General features: G+C 53.6%; 1 protein-coding gene and 1 pseudogene across 2 annotated transcripts in view; one reads left to right on the top strand and one right to left on the bottom strand.

The window, feature by feature from the left end:
• Positions 1 to 18173, bottom strand: part of LOC308525747 (ferritin light chain-like) — a 1112779-nt pseudogene that overhangs the window by 656912 nt on the left and 437694 nt on the right. The window lies entirely within an intron of this gene.
• ABCG8 (ATP binding cassette subfamily G member 8) lies at positions 138 to 18173 on the top strand (the record flags this gene model as incomplete). The annotated part of the gene is made up of 13 exons (XM_081101497.1): positions 138 to 215; positions 5167 to 5268; positions 6770 to 6920; positions 10758 to 10996; positions 11457 to 11589; positions 11700 to 11969; positions 13843 to 13993; positions 14080 to 14163; positions 15067 to 15266; positions 15912 to 15988; positions 16676 to 16943; positions 17823 to 17950; positions 18036 to 18173. 13 exons carry the CDS (start codon positions 138 to 140, stop codon positions 18171 to 18173), a joined length of 2019 nt encoding a protein of 672 aa, XP_080957623.1.

Here is an 18173-nt window from a genome sequence, read left to right as displayed (position 1 = left end):
GCCAGAGAGGAATGCTGGGAGACAGACAGTGGCTCATCAAGCGAGGGCCAGAGGTTGCTCAGCTCCGGGACAGAGAGAAAACACTGGCGCTGGCAGGTGGCAGCTAAGGGCCAAAGCAATCGCAGCAAGGGACGCCGATGCTGCCGGGCCCCATGGCTCAGACGGCCCTGGAGGACAGAGAGCTGCAGACCACGGCTGCTCCCCAGGATGCCTCGGTGAGTGATGGGGCGTCACCTCCATCCTGCTGGGTAGGGGTGAATGGGGCCTTATTTTACTCCCTCGGGAACCTTCTGTCCACACGTGGAATGAGACCGAGGCAGCTGGACTCCATTTCCTGGGAGTCGAACTCAGAATCTCAGCAGCAGTAAACCCATGAGACCGGATGGCAGGTGACATCTGTGGGAACATCGGGTTTATGCTCAAAATGTGGCTACAGCAGGCAGTTGTGTGATCCCAGAGAGAGCTGGAAGGGACAGGCGACAGCCAGGGGCCGAGAGGCTGGGGTCCAAGGTTTCTGCCCTCATTCCACATAAGAAATGCTCACTGGCCCTAACCGGTTTGGCTCAGTGGATAGAGCGTCGGTCTGCGGACTCAAGGGTCCCAGGTTCGATTCCGGTCAAGGGCATGTACCTTGGTTGCGGGCACCTCCCCAGTGGGGAGTGTGCAGGAGGCAGCTGATTGATGTTTCTCTCTCATCGATGTTTCTAACTCTCTATCCTTCTCCCTTCCTCTCTGTCAAAAATCAATAAAATATATTTTTTAAAAAAAGAAATGCTCACTGGAGAAACGGCCTTTGACTGAAATTGGGGTGTGGGCAGGATCTGAAGCTGGAGGCTAAATGGGAAGGTTGAAAGGATACCAATCCTTGCCCTCCACCCTTGCCTCACCCCACCCTACCTTCCTGTGTCTGCCTGCTCTGGGAAAGAGAGAGAGAGAGACAAGAGTCACGGAGGACGCCACACACCATGGGGAAGGCCACAGCCATCTGGCTGGCCTTGAGTTGCTGACTTGAGCCAGGCCCAAGGGACCCACCATTCCTGGTGAGCTCCCCGCCACAGCAGATGACCAGCTCTGCTCTGGGAATGCCCACGGGCCGAGCCCAGCAGGAAATGACTCCCAGGAGCCATGACTGCCATGCACACAGCCTGACCAGGATGTAAACTCCACAGTGGCTGACTTTCTCCTAGAGCAGCGGTTCTCAACCTGTGGGTCGTGACCCCTTTGGCAGTCGAACAACCCTTTCACAGGGGTCGCCCAAGACCATCCTGCATATCAGATATTTACATCACGATTCATAACAGTAGCAACATTACAGTTATGAAGTAGCAACGAAAATAATTTTATGGTTGGGTCACAACATGAGGAACTGTATTTAAAGGGCCAGACGGTTGAGAACCACTGTCCTAGAGGGTCTGACAGTGCAGCCACCATGGCTTAGGAAGCCGACCTCCAGGAACGCAGGCAGGAATCCGTGGTGCCCATTCTCTTTTCTCCAATCCTGTTACTCGAGGTGCCAAGAGAACCAGAAGATGAGGGCTACATATCATATGTCTAGATATTTTAAATAAGCTAAAAATTATTAAATAAAAATAGTGTCTATCCTCTTACCTTCATGTACCTTCCCCACAACCTGGAATGCCAGGTGTAAATTTAAAACTTCTAGGACGTCAGTCCTGGCCAGGTAGCTCATTTGGTTGGAGCATCATCCTGATGAGCCAAGGTTTCTGGTTCGATCCCAGTCAAGGCACATACAAGAATCAACCAATGAATGCATCAACAAACGGAGCACCACATCTCTCTCTCTCTCTCTCTCTCTCTCTCTCTCTCTCTCTCTCTCACTCTCTCTCCCTCCCCCACTCCCTCCCTCCCTCTCCTTCTTTCTCTCTTTCTCCCTTCCTCTCTCTCTCTTTAAAAACCAATAAATTAAAAATAAAATAAAAATTCTAGGACTCCTTGGAGGGACAACTAGAATGTGCTGTCCCAGGGAACCCAGCTTCCAGCCCAAACCACAGCCTGTCTCCCTCCTCTGCCCACCCCCAGCTCTACACGTGACCTCACGCACCCACCCTGCCCACCCACATTCCAGAAACACTCTCCACAGACAGATGCCGCTGTGGCCTGGGGTGCCCAGTTGGGCAGTACTGTCCGTCAGGAGGAGGGGCCTGGGCAAGGTCCACCCAGGCCCTGAGAGTGCACTTATGGTCATTTGCTCAGGGGAATTTTGAGATTCTGGTACGTGGGGTGGCCAATGTCCTTAGCCGCAGACACCTCAGTCCATGGGCGGGATCCTGACCAGAGGAGGAAGAGAGGGGCCCAGGCCTCAGGGCAGAGCTGTGTGAGACCCGAGCGGGACATTTTAGAAAAGGGCCCGGCTGGTCCCCTCCGCCGAGAGCAAAGCCTGTGTGTGTCCTCAGCACGTCACTGCTTGTCCAGGGCACGGGCTGCTCATCTCAGAACGAGGACCCCGTGCTCTGTGCTCCGGCTGAGGAGTTTGATCAGAAGTTAATAGAAGGAGAAATTACAGTGTAGCCCAGCAGGAGCCGAGCTGGTTACCTACAAATAAACCTGCCTTTGCTTTTTTGGGTGTCACCTGTCAGAAATTCCAGTGATGTTCTGACAGTCGTACTGATTAAGATGTCAGCCGAATAGATATTTAAGTATTTGAAAAATACAGCGGGTTTGTCAAAACCTCAGGAAGAGTCTCACAAATCCTTCCTGGGAGCCCGGGGAAATATTTCACATGGAACAGAGGCCACAGATGCTCTTCTTGGGAAAGTCGAGCTGCCTGTGCTGCTCCCGAAGGCACAGTCCCCTGAGGGTGGTTGGGGTCTGGGCTGCCCCAGCCGGTCCAGGGCGCAGGGGGTGCTCCTTCCTCTGAGCCCCAACACCCTCACCTCCTCAGAGCACCTGCCTACCTGGAAAGTGGACACCCCTCCCTGGCTTGAGATCGCCTCCGGATTCCAAACTGTCCCACTTTCCTTTCTCAGCAGCCCCTCCCCCGGAAATCTAACCTGGGAAGGGCCAGATGTTTGTTCGCAGAAGCAATTTCTGAGCTAACTCATGCCTTATACTCATTGACTACTATCCTTCCTGCAGATATTTGCTGTTTTAAAACAAGCAAACAGGACGCTTATTAGCCCGTAGACTCTCTGGTAAGGTAACAAAATTAGATGGTAAAGCTAGACGCTGCGGATGCTGGTGGTGGGGGTGGTAGGGGAGGGTCAGGGCCGGGCCAGGCTGGAACCCAGCAGCTTTCTGGTCTGCTCTTGGTCTTCCCAGGAACTTACTTCTCTGCCTCTTAGGGTGCGGACCCTCTCACCTCCTCCACCTCCACCCCTGGCTCATGTCTTAGAGGCATTAGCAGCTGGAGGTCAAGGTAGGAGTAGAAAGCTGGAGTTCTACTTGCTGGCCAGCTCTCTCCATTTAAAAACACATTTTGAAATATTTCAGACAGTTCAGTTGAAAGAATAGTGAACCCTCGTGTAATCGCTAAGAGCCCGACCCCGAACCCCCTTTACCCTCCTCCCTTAAATATCCCCTCCGTTCTGTTCCCCAAAGATAGTGCTTCTGCCGAATGAACTCTTTATCGTTCCCACGTTTTCCTGTATAACTTAGGACAGTGATGGCGAACCTTTTGAGCTCGGCGTGTCAGCATTTTGAAAAACCCTAACTTAACTCTGGTGCTGTGTCACATATAGAAATTTTTTGATATTTGCAACCATAGTAAAACAAAGACTTATATTTCTGATATTTATTTTATATATTTAAATGCTATTTAACAAAGAAAAATCAACCAAAAAAAATGAGTTCATGTGTCAGAGGTGACATAGGTTCGCCATCACTGACTTAGGATCTTAATGGTAGTAGTTCTAACATTAATCAAGGTAAGTAGCTATGGTCTGCTGGTTCCAGACTCTCCCAGAAATCTCTGGGCCACTCGCAGGGGGCCTGCCGCTGGTTGTCACCTGTACTTATCTCCTTCCACTCATTGCTCTGAAGGTCCTTTCCAAGGACCTCTCGCCTCCACCATCGCAGCGAGGCTTTCACAGAGACTGGCTGGTGTTATTTTCACAGAAACCATAAGTCATGTTGTTTTCCCACACAGCACCTTGCATACACAGCGAAAATACACCCTGCCTGGCTGCTTGAGGTCAGCCTGCCTCTACGCCTCACCTGTCTTGCTCCATCCCAATCGCCTGTCTCACCCGCTAAAATCTAAGCTTCCCAGGACTGCCTTTTCCACGGTCACATCCCAAGCTCCGTGCCTGAAACGTGACCTGGGCTCCCAATAAGTGTCCGTTGGATGCTTGATTGATTGGCTGGAGGAACGCACCCACGTGCGACTGGCATCTGTGAGGGAAGGAGAGTAGAGGCAACAGGAACTCGTTAGCGAGTTCATACTTTTCCCTGCCCTGCAGAATAGAGGGAAATTTGAATGCATTAAAAAACGGAAACTTTTCCTGGGCAGGGATTTTTTTTTCTAGGTTGCAATGATTAAATGCTTGAATTGATAAAATGGAAGGAATTCAGATCTGCAGATGGTTAATACCATTCAAAGGTATCAGCTGATACCACAAAACATCTATTTGTTTGATGGACGTTCAAATACAGCACCACTCCAACAATAATAGCAACAAGATGGAGGAGGAGGAGGAGGAGGAGGAGGAGGAGGAGGAGGAGGAGGAGGAGGAGGAAAAGGAGAAAGGGACTTCCTTTGAAATCTCCCATCAGCATTTTCAGTAGCTTTGTTGCTCAAAACTCCTCATCAAAATAAGATGCAACTCTCCTAAGGATGGTGTCTTCATAAACTTGGAGCGTTGGCTGGTTGACTAGCGCTTTTCCTCTCACAGGCTGATAAGGAAAGCCTGTTGGACATCAGGAGATACCAAGTCAGACGCAGGGAAGAGCAAGTCAAAGGCCGGTTCCCAGCTCAGGTCTTCCCAGAGCACAGAGGCTCACAAGCTCCCTCCAGTCCCGAGACCGGTTCTCATCCACCGTGGGCCGCCTGGGTTCACGGCCCACCAGCCTGCCGTGGAGGTTCTCTGGAGCCGATTCGGCATCTCAACCACACTAGCTGCTGCTCTCGCCTGCCGGGCCCCCCCTCAGCTTATCCTGTGTCCTCGGCAGCTTCTGGAAGAGCCCCCACCTTGTCATGTCTCCCTGCAGGGCCTGCAGGACAGCTTGTTCTCCTCGGAGAGTGACAACAGCCTGTACTTCACCTACAGTGGCCCGTCCAACACCTTGGAGGTCCAGGGCCTCAGCTACCAGGTAGGGGCACACCTGAGAACAAGGTGGGAAGAGCGGGCAGAGAGGGCCAAGCAGTCCCCTCAGTGCAGTGGTTCTCAACCTTCTGGCCCTTTAAATACAGGTCCTCATGTTGTGACCCAACCACAAAATTATTTTCGTTGCTACTTCATCACTGTAATGTTGCTACTGCTATGAATCGTAATGTAAATATCTGATATGCAGGATGGTCTTAGGCGACCCCTGTGAAAGGGTCGTTCGACCGCCAAAGGGGTCGCGACCCACAGGTTGAGAACCGCTGCCTAAGTGGAAGGGAAGGGGGCCCTCTGCTCCCAAAGAAAGAGCAGGGTCCATGGTACTGCCCCGCGGGGTGGGTGCAAGCCCCACGGAGGCCCCTTCAATGGCACGGGGGTTACCAGGCATAAACAGAGACCTGTGTGAACCTGTGGGGAGAAAAGTCTCTAAGTCGCTTTATTAACTGTATATTTTGAAACGAGTTTAGACTTTTGAAAAAGTTGCGAAAGTAGTGCAGAGTTCCCATTATCCTTCGTCCCCCTTTCCCCGACGTTACCATCTTGCTTACCCGTAGGCCACAGCACAGTTATCAGAACGAGGGTATTGCAGTGGTAGGAGACTAGTCACTAAACTACAGACTTTAGGCAGGTTTTTTTTCACTTTTTGAATTGTTTTTTTTTTTTAAATATATTTTATTGATTTTTCACAGAGAGGAAGGGAGAGAGATAGAGAGTTAGAAACATCGATGAGAGAGAAACATCGATCAGCTGCCTCCTGCACATCTCCCACTGGGGATGTGCCCGCAACCAAGGTACATGCCCTTGACCAGAATCGAACCTGGGACCTTTCAGTCCGCAGGCTGACGCTCTATCCACTGAGCCAAACCGGTTTCGGCGGAATTGTTTTTTAAATGTACTGTCACTGGAGCTAATACAACATCAGAGTGCAAGTGCCTTTCCCACACTTCCCCAGGGGCAGGCCCCAGGTGGCCCAGTTGGAATATGGTGGGGCCTGGGATGGAGGCCCAATTCTGGCTTCCTGTGGAGGTGAGTTGGGACGAGCTCATGAGCCATGCCACGACCTCTCTCTGCGCTGCCACTTGCTAGCTCTGTGCTTTACTAGCACTTACCTGCTCTGAGCTTTACTAGAACAGGGATTCCAATCATACCCAGGTAATAGGTTTGCAATGAAGATTGAATGAGATAATGAATATAAATTGATTAATACAAGGCCTTGCACAGAGTAAACATTTGGTAAATGCCTATTATTATTGAGTGAAGGCATCGTTTTACTGCAGGTGTCTTTATTTCTGTTCAGCTATTACACACGTTTCCCATGTGTTATCTTCAGACTTGGAAATGGCAGCGCCAGGTTCTCAGGATGGTGGGCTCGGCCTCCATGCCTGGTAGAGCCTGGTGGGGAGCCCCACGGGCCTGTTGTATCAGCAGGCGGAGGGCTCCTGCAGTGAGCCGAACAGCTCTCTGAGGAACCTTCTGATGTCTCCCCACAGGTGGACGCGGCCTCCCAGGTGCCTTGGTTTGAGCAGCTGGCTCAGTTCAAGATGCCTTGGGCCTCTCACAAGGACTCTTGTGAGCTGGGCATCCAGAACCTGAGCTTCAAAGTGAGGAGTGGGCAGATGCTGGCCATCATAGGGAGCTCAGGTACCGCAAAGGGCAGGTAGTGGGATGCAGAATGGTCCCTTGGACAGATGCATGCTTCTCACAGAACCCTTACTGACGAGTAGAACACTGCAGCAGAGTGAGAGCACAGGTTCTGGGGCCGACAGACTTGGGTTCCAATCTCTGCTGCTCCATTCCCAGCTCTCAGGCAATTGCTGAGAAGCCTTGGTGTGGACAGAGCCTTTTGAAGCTGCAGTGTAACACCTGTATTGAGACAAGTCAAAAACCCCCCAAGACCCTCAGGCAGCTTCAGAAGTGAATGAGCTTTTCAGAAGACTCCTCCCCCACAATCAGATTCCGGTTATGGTCAGACAGTAGGTAGACACAGCCCCTCCAACTCTGGGCCCAAACTTCAACCATCTGCACAGGTCCAGATGCTTGCAGGGCCTCAAACAGTCACTTCCACGGGCCAGGCTTGGCATTGCAGAAGGCGGGGTGGAAGGGGCTCAGAGACCAGAGTCCACTCTCGTCATTGTCTCCTACCGTTCTTTCTCCTTACCTGTTTGGAAGCATCTTCACAGGAGGGTTTTCAAATTATCTAGCCCTCCATATTTCTAGAGTGTCTTCCCCTGCCTTCTGCCCCCGCCCCCAACACACACACACACACACACACACACACACACACACACACACACTCCAAGGCAGCGGTTCTCAACCTGTGGGTCGCGACCCCTTTGGCGGTCGAACGACCCTTTCACAGGGGTCGCCTAAGACCATCCTGCATATCAGATCTTTACATTACGATTCATAACAGTAGCAACATTACAGTGATGAAGTAGCAACGAAAATAATGTTAAGGTTGGGGGTCACCACAACATGAGGAACTGTATTTAAAGGGCCAGAAGGTTGAGAACCACTGCTCCAAGGACATACATTTCATGCAGACCTAGAACTTTGGTCTCCTGATTATAATCTCAGATAAAATAATTTCTCCCTTACATCGTGTTAGAGGCAGCACTTTATTTCCGTTCATTAATCATTACCAGAAGGACAGATTACTCAACTTTTTAAACATCAGCTCCAAATTTTTACAATCTTCAGATAGGGAAGTTCTGTTTATTGTCTCGCCAAAGATCAAATGTGTGTAAATGTACTTTGTCACTGGAACACTCCCACAGGTCATATCCTAGCTGCTTGTGACCCCGTCCCTGCAATTCTGACCTAAACGAGAAAAAAAGTAGATACTTCATAGGCCAGTTTTATTTTTGTTTCTAACTCCTGGTGGCTTTTCTTGTTTTCTCTGCTTTCTCTTCAAGAATTAATCATCTGGGACAGCGGTTCTCAATCTGTGGGTCGCGACCCCTTTGGGGGTCGAACAACCTTTTCACAGGGGTCGCCTAAAACCATCTGAAAACACATATATAATTACATATTGTTTTTGTGATTAATCACTATGCTTTAATTATGTTCAATTTGTAACAATGAAATTGGGGGTCACCACAACATGAGGAACTGTATTAAAGGGTCGCGGCATTAGGAAGGTTGAGAACCACTGCTCTAGGAGAGACATGGGCTGTTACCAGGGCATCTCGCTGCACAGAGCCCTGCAGCTGTCAGTGTCCCTGGTTGGGAGATGCTGCACTGAGCAGCCTCCAGGTCCTTTGACCATAGGCTCAGTGGGTTCAGCTTCGTGTTTACTTGGCAGAAATTATTAAGATGATTTCTTAGAAAGTTTTATCAATAATACCTGTGACATTTACTCCACTTGGACAAAATAATTCTGGTTATAGTTTTTTTCAATCTTTATTGTTGAAAGTATTACATATGTCCCCTTTTTCCCCCATTGACTCCTTCTAGCGGGTCCCTGCCCCCGACCCCAGGCCTTCACCACACTATTGTCTGTGTCCATGGGTTATGCATATGTGCATACAAGTTCTTTGGTTGATCTCTTCCCACCCACCTACCCACTCCCCCTGGGATTACACAGTCTGTTCCATGCTTCTATGTGTCTGGATCTATTTTGTTCATCGGTTTCTAGTTATAATTTAAAAAATAAAACAGCCCGGGCATTTTAGCGTCTTCTATGGAATCAGCAGTGCCACAGGTGTTCTCCCATAAATGAGTGTACTGCTTCGGAGATCCCTTTTATGAGGATCTCCAATGCAAGTGTTTGCTCCTGGTTCAGGGGGGTCTCCCCAGTCGTACCAAATGCTGGAAAGGCACCCACTGCTCTCACTGTTGGGGTTGCCGAAGGAGGAATGCACGAGGCCATAAGGGGTAAAGAATTATGAATTTATTAGGTCATCTGGAAACTCAGATGGGCTGAGCCCCAAAATGGCGCCAGCACCCAAGGTGTTAGGTCAGAGGTGACCTAACACTCACCAAGTCTTGTTTGGGAAACGTGGCCTTTCCCCTCCTGACTGGGAATCCCACAGTCCCTGCGAATGCTGGCAAAGTCCCCTGTGCTCCCAGAGCCTGGAGCCGATGTCCGAGGCTGAGCAGGGCACAGGGCCAGAGCCCACCTCTCTCATTTCTTTCCTGGCTACTGGGCTCCACCTCAGTTCTCAGGGACCTTGAAAGAGGTGCACCCAGGAGGCAGCATGCAGGTCCCTTCCTACCCCGAAAACCTGTGATCCCTGTGCAGAAGGGTCCCTGGGGAAGCGTCTCGATTTTTATTCTTTTGCACAGAGGCCCCGGGGCTGCCTGCAGGAGGCGCTTGGTTTGTGCCAAGGACCTGTTACCTGATGTGAGTTGGCACCTTCCTGGTTTGGAAACAGCTTGGAAGATTTGCTCTCTAAAAGGGATTTGTAGGCAGGCTCCCACCTGGGGGAAGAGGACAGGCTCTTTCCAGCTCTGTCCCAAAAGGTGTTCTCAGATCCTGAGCCCAGGTCTCTTTCACCGTTTAAATGGCCGTCAAAGAGAGAGTCTCATGGAGCATCCGGAGTCCTGGTGCAATGGGACACTTCCCCAAACGATAGCAATCTCTACGTCATTCAGAAGTGGGTGGTATGCATTTGTGTGCAATGATCATTGTTGTGTTGTTGTTGTTGTTGTTGTTTTTTAGAGAGAGTAAATAGTATCACTGGTAAGAATAAGAGCATGTAGGCCCTGGCCAGGTAGCTCAGTTGGTTAGAACGTCATCCCCAATCCCCAAGGTTGTGGGTTTGATCCCTGGTTGTGGCACATACAAGAATCAATGAATGCATAAATAAGTGAAACAACAAATTGACCTCTCTATCTATCTATCGCTTCCTCCCTCTCTAAGATCAATTAAAATTTTTTAAAAATAATAGCATGTAAAAGGTGGAGAGGAACCCAGAACACACATGTACACTGTGCTGTATTTTTAAAATCATTCCCACATTTATTTCTTTTCTATTTTTTCTCCCTAATTTCTGAAAATAGATTCACTTTCACATTTTTTAAAAGACACCCTATTCATTCTTCAAATTAGTACTTCCCACAAAGCCAGCTTCTGAGCCAAACGAGTTGAATGGCGAAATGCCACTGGCACATTTGCCAGCCCCAGATAGTTCAGCTTCCCTGTGCAGTTAATGTCAGTCTGCTTCCGAGAGAGGGGACACACTCCAGGCACAGGCAGGCCTGTGGCAGCCCAAACTCCACCCTTCTCCTGCCACTCAGTGCCTGGTGGGCCTGGCTTCAGCCCCCAGCATCACTGTGCCTGCGCCACTGTGCTCAGGTTGGCTGTGGGCAAAGGCCTGGAGCTCCAGTGCTGGGCTGCCCCAGCCAGGGCTGCATGCTGTGCCCCTTCCCTAGGACCGGTCCCTTCTGTGAGGACAGACAGCCCAGGGTCACCGTGGCTTCCAGGCTGGCCCTGCAGACTCTGTGATCTCAGGGATGTCTCTGTTGGCTTTGCAGGTTGTGGGAGAGCCTCTTTGCTGGACGTGATCACTGGGCGAGGCCACGGTGGCAAAATTAAGTCAGGTCAAATCTGGATCAACGGGCAGCCCAGCACGCCCCAGCTGGTGAGGAAGTCTGTGGCCCACGTGCGCCAGCACGACCAGCTGCTCCCCAACCTGACTGTCCGTGAGACCTTGGCTTTCGTGGCCCAGCTGCGCCTGCCCAGAACCTTCTCCCAGGCCCAGCGTGACAAAAGGGTAACTGACCCCATGACCCCAAAAACCATGACATCCGCCCCCTCCCTGCCTCAGGACCCAGCCACCAGTGGTTTGAACAACCCAGCTCACCATCCATCCATCCATCCATCCATCCATCCATCCATCCATCCATCCATTGTAGGCTCAGCCCTGCCCTCACCAGCCTTTAAAGCCCCATAGCCCTCTGAAACCCAGTTGGTTCCCTTCACAGCAGGTGCCAAAATGTGTGATGAGCGTTTGCTTTGTGGTCCTCCATGTAGGCAGGGAGTCCAACTGCCTGTGTCCAAGACACGGCCACATTCCCAACACACGACATCGTGCATGGGCAGAGTCAGGGGACACAGTGTATCAGGGAAACGAAGGCTGGGGCTTTAAACCCATCCAGACACGCAGGTGTTTTGCTGCTTTGGAGCAAAATATATCTGGCCCTGAGCGAGGCCCGGGCCCCTCTGGTCCTCAGGTGGACGACGTGATCGCGGAGCTGCGGCTGCGGCAGTGCGCCAACACGCGCGTGGGGAACACCTACGTGCGGGGGGTGTCGGGGGGCGAGCGGCGGAGAGTCAGCATCGGGGTGCAGCTTCTGTGGAACCCAGGTGAGGGCTGTGGGTGCCGGACGGGCATGAGGGGCCTGGGTCGCCCACCTGGCTTAGCCTGGTCTAGACAGGCTCCTGCCCACTTACCAGGCTCCTCTCTCCCCCGGAAGGAATCCTCATTCTGGATGAGCCCACCTCGGGGCTCGACAGCTTCACGGCCCACAACCTGGTGAAGACCCTGTCCCGGCTGGCCAAGGGCAACAGGCTGGTGCTCATCTCCCTGCACCAGCCGCGCTCCGACATCTTCCGGCTGTTCGACCTGGTCCTCCTGATGGCGTCGGGCATCACCATCTACCTGGGGGTGGCCCAGCACATGGTCCAGTACTTCACCGCCATTGGCCACCCCTGTCCTCGCTACAGCAACCCCGCTGACTTCTACGGTGAGCCAGCCAGGCCGTGGCCTGGGACACAGGGCCCCCAGAGCCTGGTGGATAGATTAGGGGGTGGGGCCGAGGGTGGGGGTGGGCAGAGTGAGCACTAGCATCAAATGCTAGAAACGAGGCCTGGAAAAGGCAGCTGCTGACCTAGCCACCCCTGCGCACACGCAAGATTAAAAATTCGACGTGTGCCAAGCTGGAGCAGGTGGAATCCAAGAGAGTTTGGATCAATGTCTGGAATCGTGGCCTTTATTCAGCCCCTATACCAGAGGTTCTCAACCTGTGGGTTGCGACCCCTTTGGCGGTCGAACGACCCTTTCACAGGGGTCGCCTAAGACCATCCTGCATATCAGATATTTACATTATGATTCATAACAGTAGCAACATTACAGTTATGAAGTAGCAACGAAAATAATTTTATGGTTGGGTCACAACATGAGGAACTGTGTTTAAAGGGCCAGAAGGTTGAGAACCACTGCTCTATACAGAAACAGGATATTTGAAATTGGGAGGCCTCCACCGCTGTAAGGCACAGAACTGGGATTCCCAGCCCGTGTGCCAGGCCCTGTTGCCCATCCTCCTCCTCCCAGCGTCCACCCTCCAGCCCTCACCTAGGAGGATGGGCACTCTCTCCACCCGCCAGCCCTCACCCTGTGCCCTCGCACGGTGTGAACTCACCTAGAAGTCACCCCCCTCCCTCCCTGGGTCAGGTGCCAGCCGGGCTTCCTGCCAGTGTGTCATCCTCAGGCCAGCCGTCCCCAGATAAGGGGGCAGAGGGCACTTGCCAACCTGCCACCAGGAGGAACTGCAGTAACCCCGGAGCGGGGTTACCAGAAGTCAAACACCCATATCAGCCCTGAAAAAACTTGCTTTTTCTTTACTTTTTATTATCATCTTTTTTGGGGGGGTGGGGGGTCTTGCCGATAAGACCCTTACCATCACGGGGTGTTGGGGGGCGTGGGCAGAGCCTAGCGGTGCCCAGAGCCTGGGGTCCTGAGCTCCAGCCCTGCACACCGAGGGCACACGTCACAGTTCACAAGACCCTCCTAGACATGATCCTGCCCTGAGAGGTGCCATGAGGATGGAGGAGGGAAGAGGCAGAGAGGTTCAGGGGTAACCCCAGCCAAGGGAGGCATGGAGGGAGCCTGCGGGGGCTGGGCTAGGGAGGCCCTGGTGTGACCAGCCAGCTGTGCCCTCCTAGCATTGCAGCGGCCTGTAAGAGGAGGCTGTGGTCTGGGCTCCCCATGCCCTCACAGGGTCACGTGGGGTGGGAGGGGACAGCTGGCTCTGCAGCTTGTCACGTGGCTCCCCCAGCCGGGGACAGGGAGAGTTTTCCTGGTCATTGACGCCCCGGCACCTCCAGCTGAAACGTCCCTCCCCTGTGGGCAGGCTGTGTGAGGAGCCGAATCACTAACTCACAGGGAGAGCTAGAACTTCAGGGGCCCAGACTGCTCGGCCTTGGCTGGGCCAGCCCACCTGGGAGGCTATGTCCTCTCCAGGACACCCCGGGGCGGGGGGGGGGCGGGGAGAGCCAGGGTTTCCCGGTGCCAGGGCCTGTGGACCCGAAGGTGCAGAGCCTTCTCTGGCCTGAAGAGGTCCTGGCAGGAACCTGGGTGTGGGGCTGGGCTCAGTCCCCCAGGGCCCCCCTGTGGTCCCCTCCCCGGAGGCAGGCTCTCTGTAGAGGTGGCCGGCTGCAGGGTGGGGCAGCCCTGGGGGGCTCTGTCCCTCTCTGCGCTGACATCGCTTCCTGTCCACTCCCCGAGGGCGCGGAGCACACGGCCGGGGCGGGCGGACGCTGTGGGCTGGGCTGGCGCTGACCCTCCCTGTGAGCAGTGCAGGGGCGGGTCGCCCGTGACCCCACACGCTCTGCTTCCAGTGGACCTGACCAGCATAGACAGGCAGAGCGGAGAGCGGGAAGTGGCCACCAGGGAGAAGGCCCGGTCCCTTGCAGCCTTGTTTCAGGAAAAAGTGCGCGACTTTGACGACTGTCTGTGGAGAGCGGAGGCCAGGGACTCTGGTTCCAAGAGGTGAGGCGGCCGGGTGGCCCAGTGGGGAGAGCCCTCCGGGAGGTGGCCGCCCCCACGTCCCCCTGACACACTCTCGGTCTTGACAGCCTGGTCCTCCCACGTGACCCCGACCACCTCTCGATGCCCACCCAGCTGCCCGGCCCCGTGCAGCAGTTTACCACGCTGATCCGGTAATGGTCTGCCGTTCACACACACACACACACACACACACACACACACACACACACCTGCCATCCCACCCCACCCCACCCCGGCGAGAGTCTGTTGTATCCCGTTAAGCCCTATCTAAAGTGAATTTGAAGGAGCCACTGGAAGTCGAAGTGAATGTAAAGAGGTAAATCTTTGGGAAAAAGGCAGCGTCACCGAGACCAGCACCAGCCCTGGCGTGTGATGCGGAGCATTCCTGCTTTTGTTCTTTAAACAAAACCCTTGCCCTTACTGGGCAGATGACCACAGAAATCACACAGGCTCGTGGTGAAGAATTCAGACCCCACAGGAGACCCTCCCGGGGAAGGGCAGGTGCCCCGTCACCCACCCTCGGAGGAAACCACACCTGTGAGGCTGTCTAAGGGGTCCCCGTGCACATAAACCTTTAAACACATCAGTGGGGTTTTACTCTGCACGTTGTTCTTTGTTCTGTAATCACTTTAGGGTGTTTTGGGGGTGAGGAGGGAGGGTTACTTAGAATAGTTCCTCTGCCCCTCATGGGTCAGATCTTCCAGTCCAGCCACGATCCAGTTACCCTCAGAGTCCATTGGGATGGTCAGACTATTTTAGGCTTTTGCTATTACAAGTAACGGTAGCCAACATCCTTGTACACACCCCTTTACATGCCTGATCAGCTATTTCCTCGGGGTGGCTTCTTTAAGTAAAATCTCCAGCCAGATAGATCGATGATAAAAGCAACACAATCATTTACTGATTACCTGCCATCGCTTGGTACTCACAGCCACTCTGTGAAGTGGTCATGGTGATCCCCAATTTACAGATGAGAACAACAAGGCTGACAGAGATCCAATGACACGGCCAAGGTCATAGGACAGGTGGCACCTCTGTCTTTTGCTGTTTTTAAGGCGTCAGATTGCCAACGACTTCCGAGACCTACCAACCCTCCTTATCCACGGGGCGGAGGCCTGCCTGATGTCCCTGGTCATTGGATTCCTCTATTACGGCCATGGGACCATCAAGCTCTCCTTCACGGACACGGCGGCCCTCTTGTTCATGATCGGAGCTCTCATCCCTTTCAACGTGGTCCTGGATGTCATTGCCAAATGTGAGTGTCCCCTGCTCCCCGCGACCCACACCTGGAGCCCCCTGAACTGGTCCAAGGCTGACCTGTGCTGCTCTGAGCTCCCGGGGAAACAGGGTTACTGAATGTCACCATGATTGTGAAATAAGAGATGATAGTTGTTTTCTACGTTCACACATTAATATTAATATGCAAATGCCAGCAAATTACCACGGCGTCGCAGGCATTCCTCTCCTGGCAGGATTCACACTTGACAGCAGTGTACAAGTCCCAGAGTTACAAACCTCCAAATCAGGATGGTTTTACTCTGCCTTAAAGCACACAAACACACACACCATTTAGTCCAGTGGTTCTCAACCTTCTGGCCCTTTAAACACAGTTCCTCATGTTGTGACCCAACCATAAAATTATTTTCGTTGCTACTTCATAACTGTAATGTTGCTACTGTTATGAATCGTCATGTAAATATCTGATATGCAGGATGGTCTTAGGCGACCCCTGTGAAAGAGTCGTTCGACCGCCAAAGGGGTTGCGACCCACAGGTTGAGAACCGCTTATTTAGTCAATGTAGCTATTTTTAATTGCACGAAGAGAGACTACAAAACAGGAGCACTGTGAACACTGTGCGTTAATTTCCCGTTTTCATTGTCCTTTGCTCCCCTTCCCTAGGTCACTCGGAGAGGGCGATGCTTTACTACGAGCTGGAGGACGGGCTGTACACTGCGGGCCCCTATTTCTTTGCCAAGGTGACTGCTCAGGGCTGAGAGGGAGTGACTGCCCCAGCATTGGGGGGATGCGGGGCCGGGGTTGGGGGGGTGCAGAGGAAGCTGCATTCATTATACAGAAGTGACAGAGAAGCATTTTGCTGAACCAGGGGTGGTAGAGGCCACATTCCCTAGGGGAGTTTCGGAGACTTGATGTTTTGTAAACACTTACCGGAAGGCCAGGGCTGTGGACCAGGAATGACACTTTCCTGGTCAGCAGAAACCGACAAAAGAAAAGGTGGGAACATCTAACTTACTTCACCTCTCCAGTCCCACCGTGTCCCCTGGAGCAGGTCCGGCAGGTGCTACCGTTGTCATTTCCAGGAATTGGAGGCTCAGGGAGGTTGTGTGTCTGTCTCAAGGTCACACAGCTCCTGGGTCTGGGCAGGCGCGGTGGGGACAGGAAACCAGGTCTTATTGGAGCAGATACCCACCGCCTCCCTGGGGGAAACTGCTCTGACCTGTCCCAGAGGGAGCGCCTGTTATCTGCAGGGGGAGCCAGCCGTGAGGTCGTGCTGCAGGGTCCCACCCGCCCGCACCCACCTGCTGCAGCCTGATCACGGGCGGGACGGTGGGCATCGCTGGGAGGTGCTGTCTCCGGCCGTTTATAAAGAATAGTGGCAGAACAAGGCGCTGGCTCCACAAGCTGGCAAGGGCTGCTCTCTGCAGATCCTCGGGGAGCTCCCGGAGCACTGTGCCTACATCCTCATCTATGGGATGCCCACCTACTGGCTGGCCAACCTGCGCCCGAGCCCCGAGGCCTTCCTGCTGCACTTCCTGCTGGTGTGGCTGGTGGTGTTCTGCTGCAGGCTCATGGCCCTGTGCGCCGCCGCCCTGCTCCCCACCTTCCACACGTCCTCCTTCTTTGGCAACGCTCTCTACAACTCCTTCTACCTGACCGGGGGCTTCATGATCAGCTTGAGCAACCTGTGGACAGGTGAGGCTTGCTCCCCTCACCTGGTCAAGCTGGTGGAGGCCTTCTGCGGCTTCAGCCGGCTTTGGCCTGGAGGTGCGAACTCACCATTGAGGGCCAGCTGTCCTGCATGCCGAGGGAATGACCCTCACCTGACACCTGGATGTCCCTCACCCTCCACATCACAGCGAGCCAGGCCAACTCTGCCTCCCCCATCTTTCTGAAATGTTTCATCGCTTTACCCCCTAGCCCTGGTCTTATCATCCGATCTTGGGCCAAGGCCAAAGCCTGGTCTCTGTACCCTGGTCCCTCCACCTCCCTCTCAGCCTTCCCCAGGCAGAGTGAGCTTTCTAAGGACAAACCGACCGGGGGCGGGCAGGCTGCTCATGCCCTGCTGCCTGCACCCAGCTCTCTGAAGCCCCCACACCACACACCCCAGGCCTCCTCTCCATGGAAACACCACTCCCCACCTTCCTGGCTCCTCCTCCTGCCAGGCCTTTCCTGACCCTCCCAGGCAGGGCTCAGTGTACCTCCTCCTCCCCTCGCCTTCAGACCTCCACAGGGTCAGGACACAGACTCGGAAATCTTCCTCTGGGTCTGCTGAGTCTCTACAGCCCCTCCGCTCAGGGAGGCTGAGCGCGTGCTGGGAGGGGCACCTAATACCTTACTCTCTGGAGTTGTTATGGACCAACACGCCCTGACCCTGCAGCCACTCGCCACCCCACCCCCTGCCCTGTCCCAAGCTGCCCCTCTGCCCTTTCACCCTCTTGTCCGCTCCCCTCCCTGCTCCTTCAGGGGACTTGCTTCCCCAGGGGCAGGGCCAGCAGGGCCCTCTATGCAGGCTCACTTCGCAGGGAGCAGGGGGTCCGCTGGTGTGAATAATGCGGCTCTCTCTGTCCTCAGTGCCCGCCTGGATCTCCAACGTGTCCTTCCTCCGATGGTGTTTTGAAGGGCTGATGCAGATTCATTTTAAAGGGCAAACTTACCACTTGGTAGTCGGCAACCTCACCTTCCCTATCCCGGGAGACAAAGTAAGTAGCCGAGGGCTCGGACGCCTAGCACGTGGCATCCGTCTGACCACCTTCTCCATGAGCTCACTGATGTCTGTGTCCCCAGATCCTCAGCAATATGCACCTGAACTCGTACCCGCTCTACGCCGTCTACTTCATCCTCATCGGCATCAGTGGTGGCTTCGTGGTCCTGTACTATGTGTCCTTAAAGTTCATCAAACAGAAATCAAGTCAAGACTGGTGA

This window comes from Myotis nattereri (genome assembly GCF_964212035.1).
Source record: "Myotis nattereri genome assembly, chromosome: 10".
NCBI classification, from domain to species: Eukaryota; Metazoa; Chordata; class Mammalia; order Chiroptera; family Vespertilionidae; genus Myotis; species Myotis nattereri.
Note: the sequence above shows the minus strand (reverse complement) of the source record. Positions and strands in the feature narration are given on the sequence as shown.